This window comes from Cynoglossus semilaevis, chromosome 9 (assembly GCF_000523025.1).
Source record: "Cynoglossus semilaevis isolate Cse_v1.0 chromosome 9, Cse_v1.0, whole genome shotgun sequence".
Classification (NCBI taxonomy): Eukaryota; Metazoa; Chordata; class Actinopteri; order Pleuronectiformes; family Cynoglossidae; genus Cynoglossus; species Cynoglossus semilaevis.
Genome location: NC_024315.1, coordinates 10,960,443 through 10,967,672, shown reverse-complemented (window position 1 = coordinate 10,967,672; position 7,230 = coordinate 10,960,443). Strand labels below are relative to the sequence as shown.

The 7,230-nt window shown below is 40.2% G+C and overlaps 1 protein-coding gene across 1 annotated transcript in view; it reads left to right on the top strand.

Moving 5' to 3' along the window:
- LOC103383899 (microtubule-associated tumor suppressor 1 homolog A-like) overlaps positions 1–4,405 on the top strand; it is a 15,844-nt gene extending 11,439 nt beyond the window's left edge. Inside the window, exons 8-13 of the mRNA XM_025058480.1 lie at positions 4–60; positions 293–366; positions 953–1,051; positions 1,733–1,849; positions 1,983–2,080; positions 2,334–4,405. Of these exons, the coding sequence (XP_024914248.1) occupies positions 4–60; positions 293–366; positions 953–1,051; positions 1,733–1,849; positions 1,983–2,080; positions 2,334–2,547 (659 nt within the window). The 3' untranslated portion in view covers positions 2,548–4,405. The remainder of the gene's footprint in view (positions 1–3; positions 61–292; positions 367–952; positions 1,052–1,732; positions 1,850–1,982; positions 2,081–2,333) is intronic.
- The last annotated feature ends 2,825 nt before the right edge of the window (positions 4,406–7,230 follow it).

The window sequence follows — 7,230 nt, the reverse complement described above, 5'->3', positions numbered from 1 at the left end:
AAGTGGTTCATAACCAGATGATGGAGTGTGTCAGACAGCAGTATGAGGCGTCTATAGAAGGTGAGTCTCACTTTCTGATCCTGGTCTGGTCAGTTGTTGCTCAGTGGTTGGCGGTGTCTTTGATTTGGTCCCTCGTTGTTGTTGTTGTTTGTTTAATTTCCACAGGTAGATCTTTTGCTCTTTGGCTCAATTGGCTGCTGCTTCTTCACTGTAATTGTATGATTGGTCGTCTGTCAGTTGTCCATTGGTGCGACAGCTGGTCAGTTTCACTGTGTGTGTGTGTGTGTTTCAGAGCTGAAGCAGATCCAGCAGACAGATGTGGAGAGTCTACAGAGAACCCTGGCACAGACTGAAGTTTCTCTCTCCGTATGTTTCACCACTGACCTCATATTTACACAAATGTCTCTTTTTATCCACACACTTCTGACAGATGCTTATTCCCAGGAATTCTCAAACTGTGTTTGACGGAATGTGACAGATAGTGTCGCCAGTTATAAAGAAATGTGTTTTCGTCGTACAAATGTCTGTTTATTGTTATGTCAACAATCAAAACAAGTACGAACAGTCCAAAATATTCTCCAGGACCACCTTAGAGGTATTGATACTTCAATACAAAAATATTGTAGTACACTATTGTATGGGTGAGTAAATATCAATGGAACCATCTGACTGAGGTCCAAAGATTTGTTTGACGTTTTAATCTTAGATTTAGTTCAGTAAAAAAAAAACGCAACTATACTCCATAGTGATCACAATAATGTGTTGTTTTCTTTTTACTGTAGTAGTACTTGGTAGTTGTTTCATGTAGAAAATAAAGAAAGCGTTTCTCGGCTTGTTGTCATGACAACAGGTTTTGTTATCCCAGGTTCGACATGTTACAGTCATTGTTCGATCAAGTCTGTGTTTGTCAGTGTGTTCTCCACTGACTGAGTTGTTTTTATCCTGGGAGCAGGAGAGAATCTGTGAGCTGTCTGCTGAGAAGGAGGCGCTGGGGGAGAGGCTACAGGAGGAGGAGGAGCGAAGGAGACGGATACTCACAGATAAGAATCTGGTAAGATAACAACAGTGTAACATTTGTAAACAACTTATTTTATCTGATTTTTTTTTTTCAAACCTGCGAAGAGAAGATTTATATTTTTAACACCCGATAGACTTTGTACTTTTGGGTTGTTCACCGGCAGGTGATCCTCTAACTTATGGTTTCTACCACATTTTGGCTCTTTCAGCTAATCAATATTCTTTTTTAAATTTTGATTAAAACACAGTACATAACCACACAACTGTGTTCTTTTACTGTCATGAATATAAACACAGTTTAAATAAAATGCAGCATATAAAATTGTCTCATCTGGTGCATCTTGATTGACAGCTGCAATCACATGACTGCTACTAGAATGTCTATGGGGCCAGAAATTTATGATCCTTCATGTTTGGACTTTGCTCATGGTGTCCCCCAGGGTTCAGTATTGGGCCTGAATTTTTTTTGTCAGAGTTTTACATATATTGTGATCATGAGAGAAATTTAAAGTAACATCATTATGATTTAAATACACTGTTATTTACTTGTTGATTCACGCCTCTGTGCCGGTACACCATGACTCTGTTAGGAAACATTTAATGTTGTAGAGAAAAGTTAATATTGGTATAACAAAAACAAAATTTATATAAAAAATAAAATTAATTAAATTTAAACATGTCACATGTATGAATATTTATGTGTGTTTGTTTGCAGAAGGACTCCCACACTCTGTACTTGGAGCAGGAGCTGGAGAGTCTGAAGGTGGTGCTGGACATGAAGAACAACCAGCTGCACCAGAAGGAGAAAAAACTGATGGAGATGGAGAAGCTGGTAAAGACCTCCGTCTTTTTTTTTTTTTAGTCTCATGTTGATCATCAAAATTGTTTTTCTGATTCTTTTTTTTTCTTTACATGCAGATATTTTTTTAAACATTTGAATGTGTGTGTTTGTGTCTGTGCTGCAGGTGGAGACGAATGTGAAATTAGAAGAGTGTCTGAAGAAGGTGCAGCAGGAGAACGAGGACTTCAAGGCCAGGATGGACAAACACGCCGCTCTGTCCAAGTAATTTCAAACACACGTGTATCAAAGTGTGTGTTTGAGTAGCGAGATGATGTGTGTGTGTTTTGTTTTCAGTTCAGACGTTGACGTTTGTGAGTAGAATTCCTCACGTCTGTGACATATGTAAAGTTTGAATCCAATGTCACGACCTTTGACCCTCTCTCTGGTTAACTGTTTTGAATGAAGCACTGACTCTCCCGCCTACTGTGTGATGGATTACTGCTGCTCTCTCATAGCTCTCTGTCTCCCTCTGCAGACAGTTGTCCAACGAGCAGGCCATACTCCAGCAGACGCTGCAGAAAGAGTCCAAGGTCAACAAACGTCTGTCCATGGAGAACGAGGAGCTGCTGTGGAAACTGCACAATGGAGACCTGCTGGCCAGTCCCCGTCGTCCCTCACCCACCTCCCCCTTCAGCTCGCCCAGGAACTCGGCCTCCTTCCCCACAGCTGCACCCTTATCTCCCAGATAACCTGAGAGCAGACGAGAGCCACCTCCTACCCTGACACCGACGCTCCTCATCAGCCCTGAATGGATGGAGGAGATGTTTGAACCAGAGCAGTGTTGGGGACTGATCATGTGATCAACCTGTACAGTTATTTGAAATATTTTGCAGCCTTTGGCACTGATGCACTTCGGCCTGAGCAGAGCAGCCACCTGACTCTCTGTCTCCCCCTAAAGCCTGGTTCGAACACACGCACATACATCACACGAACCTGCAGACACACACCTCCGAGTGAGGACTGCCTGGTTGGTTTGTTGAATGCTCAGGCCTTGGGTCAGAGATGTGGGTGTGTGTGTGGGATCATTGGAACAGTCCCTCTTTGTTTGAGCTTTGGGGAAAATTCAGGAAATCACAAACACTTTCTCACTGGATTTGTCTGAAGAAGAGATGTTTCGTTTCCTTTGTGGCCAAAGAGCGGAGTTCAATCACTGATCTTCTCTGGACCTTTGATGGATTTTGATCCCAATGAAACTGAACACGTGTCGCCGACGTCAACCTTTCAATCATTGGATTTTTGGTTGCTCTGCATAAGCTCCTCACAACGTCTACCTTGTTCTTTCTACTACATAGAATGTACTGGACACACACACACACACAGCTGCTGCTGCTTCACAAAGTCAAGGTGAGGATGTTAGAGCCAGTGTTCTCCTCAGAGACTTAAAGTCCCCCTGACCATGGGGTTACAGCTGATCAGTAACAGGGCAGATGTTTCTTTCCTGTTAGTGTGATTTCTGACTGGAAATTAATTTTCATGTGTGCCAGTCGGGGCGTGGGGGAGGATGTGGGTGCATCTTAGAAGGATCCTTGACATTGTGAAGCACCAACTACTACAGCTAAGTGTTTGCAGTTAAGAGGAGGGCGCTGGAGCTCAGCTTCGTTTCCCTCAACTAAAACGAGGTAGAACTGGAAATGTGACTGAGCATGAGCTCAGGTGTGTGTGTGTGTGTTCTCATACTGGACACTCACTTCATCCCTGGTCCTTTGGTGAACATTTAATCGAGGAGATACAGGGAATGTTTTACTGGATTGAAATTATGCTTTTGTTCTAAAACAACCCCCACCTCTGCCTACCAATTGGTCCTTAACTGTGAGAAGATAAAATATAAAAAAAGAAAGAAATACCCAATTGGTGTATTGTTTGTACCTTTGTTTTGTTTTCTGTTCAGACCACATAAACCTTGTATCAAAAGTTTATATAATATACAAAGACTTTAGGGTAGATTTGCAGCTAAATATACATTTTAGGGTAACAACTAGTAAAGTAACATACTAAACCAATCATTTTCTGAAAGAGTCTTAAACACTTCATAAAAAATAATTAAAATGCACTCAAGGTTGAAGAGTTCTGGTGGTGGTGTTCTATCCCCACCACCAATTAGAACTCTTCAATCTTGACCTTTACCTGGATGACTGAGAATCTTCCCAGACATAAAATGCACCCATTTCCCATAAAAAAATTAGCTATTTGATTTTGTTTAAAATTCAGAAAAAAAGAAAATTCTGCACGTCAACCTTTGATCATAGTATACTAATGATTTCCTGAAAAACTCAAAACCCAAAAATTACATTTAAAATAATTAGCTTTTTATCATTACAATTTAGAGAATAAATCAAATATTGTTTTGCTGTCAAAACAAAATGCTAAGTTTCCCTTAGAACTTCACAAAACTAGAAATTATAGAAACTGTTCGTAGATTGTTATTGAAATTAGACTCTAATTACATTATTCCAGTTGTTTTGGAATAATGTTAACTATTTACAACATAGCACATTTTTCTTAAATTAATTGATCTACCAAATAAAATAAAGTTGTGATTCACACTGATGTTTGAATTTTATTTGGTTAATTACCAGAGTTAACCCAGTGTGGAGAAGTTGGATCCTGGACCTGAGGTGATCAGAAGGCTTGTTTCTCCTTCCCCCTCTTGTCTCCAAAAATAAAAGTTTCTCAAAAATGACTAAAAATACACAGCTATGTCAATTCTATAGTTGAAATGCAGAAAAAATGTACTTTTTTGGTACGCCAACTTTGGATCACAGTAAAATACTATACAATTTTAAAACTTCACACTGCATCTGGAATATTTACAACTTTATAACTTTTCTGTTACAGTCGTCAAAGAACGCTCTTTCTATCAAAGAAAAAGTTCCAAGAGACTAAACAAAAAAAAAAGAATGTGAATGTCAGCAGTCAACTGTAGGGGGCGCGCTGATATTGGAACGTTTGTGTAACGGAAATAGGAATACGTTGTACTTTCCTTACTTCCGGTTTCAGATCCGACGCATGAGTCACCAGTATTAGCCGTTTGGGCTTCCAGCGTGCATACAAGTAAAAACACTGGGCATGGTGGCTACATGTGATTGATTAAAATGGTGAGTTTATTTTAAACAAATTTCGGTTGTATTTTGTTTGAAATGGTAGTCGTTCGGTCGAGACCGTTAGTGCAGTTTACGCTAGCATATGTATCTCGGCAGCTAACGTTAGCTTTTGTCAGAAGTTAGAATGATTCGTAGTTCGTTTTTCGTCCTAAATAATAAACATAGAGTTGCCGTGGTTAATAAGAAATTGGCCGTTGACAGGAGTTTGAGCTTTTTGAAAATGAGAAATTTGCAAATATTTATTTTATTTACAGAAAGCCATCCTACTGCAGGGACACTAACGGTCCATCACTCAGCTCAAGTACAACGGAGGACACCTGTTTACCGTCGCTAAAGATCCAGTAAGTGCCACGAATGACTATAGGATAGTAATTATATTGACGTCAAGAATATGGATAACCACGTGAAGCTACAAATAATTATCTGCTAGTTTTGACTTGCAATTGTGTTACAAACCTAAGGCTATATGTTCTATAGTGCGTATGATATGAAAATCATACTGTTATCATGAAAGGGGACACGCCTATGGCCAGTAGAATTTATGTATTTTCATTTAGATTAAAAGGGAAAGAACAAGGATTTCTTCCTGAGGTTATTGGTGGCGTCAATAATTTAGAGCAAACTTCAGGATTCAAAGCGTTTATTGACGTGTACAGTAAGGAAAGCAGAGTTCCCTGTACAATGAAAATTCTACTTTGCTGTCCACACTGAATGCCAAAGAGTGAGATAAAGAAAGAAATAAAATAATTCAGCATATAAAAAAAATAAATCAAGAAATAAAATAACAAAATATACACATGAATAAAATAACAATATACACATGAATCAACAGAAGTATTTACAAAGTGCAGTAGTTGACACTTGTGGATGTGCAAATGTGGCATGTGTAAAAGAGAGAAATGTTAATGTTATTGTCCATTCCCGTTCAGGAGTCTGATGGCAGAAGGAAAGAGAGTTCTTGAGCTGGGATGTTTTGCATGTACAGTGGATATAAAAAGTCTACACACCCTTGTTCAAAGCCAGGTTTCTGTGATGTAAAGAAAAGACACAAGCATAAATCGTTTCATAACTTTTTCCACTTTTAATGTGACCCATAACATGTAATAGGCAATTGAAAAACAAACTGAAATCTTCACGAGGGAAAAATAAAAAATAAAAACCTAAAACAATCTTGTTGCATAAGTATCCACACCCTTAAACTAATACTTTGTTGCAGCACCTTTGGCTTTAATTACAGCACTCTTTTGAGTGAGTCTGGCACATCTTGATGTCGCAATATTTGCCCATTCTTCTTTGCAAAATCGCTTCAAATCTGACAGATTGCGAGGGCATCTCCTATGCACAGCTCTCTTCAGATCACTCCACAGATGTTCTATCGGATTCAGGTCTGGACTCTGGCTGGGCCATTCCAAAACCTCAATCTTATTCTGGTGATTTTTATTTGGGGTTCATCAGAGGGACTTTGCATGGTGACAGGTGTGTGCTCACTCCATTTAACATGAGTTTGCATGTAATTGGTTGAATCCAAACACAGCCATGCCCCCAGTTATACAGGGGTGTGCATATATATGCAACAAGGTTATTTTAAGTTTTTTATTTTTTCCCTCGTTTCAGTTTGTTTTTCAATTGCCTATTACATGTTATGGGTCACATTTAAAGTGGAAAAAGTTATGAAACAATTTATGCTTGTGTCTTTTCTTTACATCACAAAAACCTGTTTTGGATGCAGTCCTGACCGCTCTCTGCAGGCGTTTGTGGTCCGTGATGGCGGTGCTGTTGTGATGCAGCTGGTGAGGATGGACTCAACAATGCAGCTGTAGAAGTTGCAGAGGATTTTTTGGGACTTCCCAAACCTCCTCAGCCTCCTCAGGAAGTCCAGGTGAGGTCTTCGTTGATGTGGACCCCCAGGTATTTGAAGTTACTCACCCTCTTCACTTCCCGGCCTCGTATAAGCAGTGGCTGATGGGGGTGCTTCACCCTCCTCATGTCCACTATCATCTCCTTGGTCTTGTCCGTGTTGAGGGTGAGGTTGTTGTCCTCGCACCATGTCGCCAGTGTGTCGTCTGCAAATTTCAGGATGATGTTGTCCTTGTTTGTGGGAGGCCACACAGTCGTGGATGAACAGGGTGTAGAGGATGAGACTGAGGACACACCCCTGAGGTGTGCCGATGTTGGTGATGATGCTGGCTGAAGGCCTGTTTCCTATCCTGACAGACTGAGGCCTGCCAGTCAGAAAGTCCAAAAGCCAGTCACAGAGAGTAGAGTAGAGTC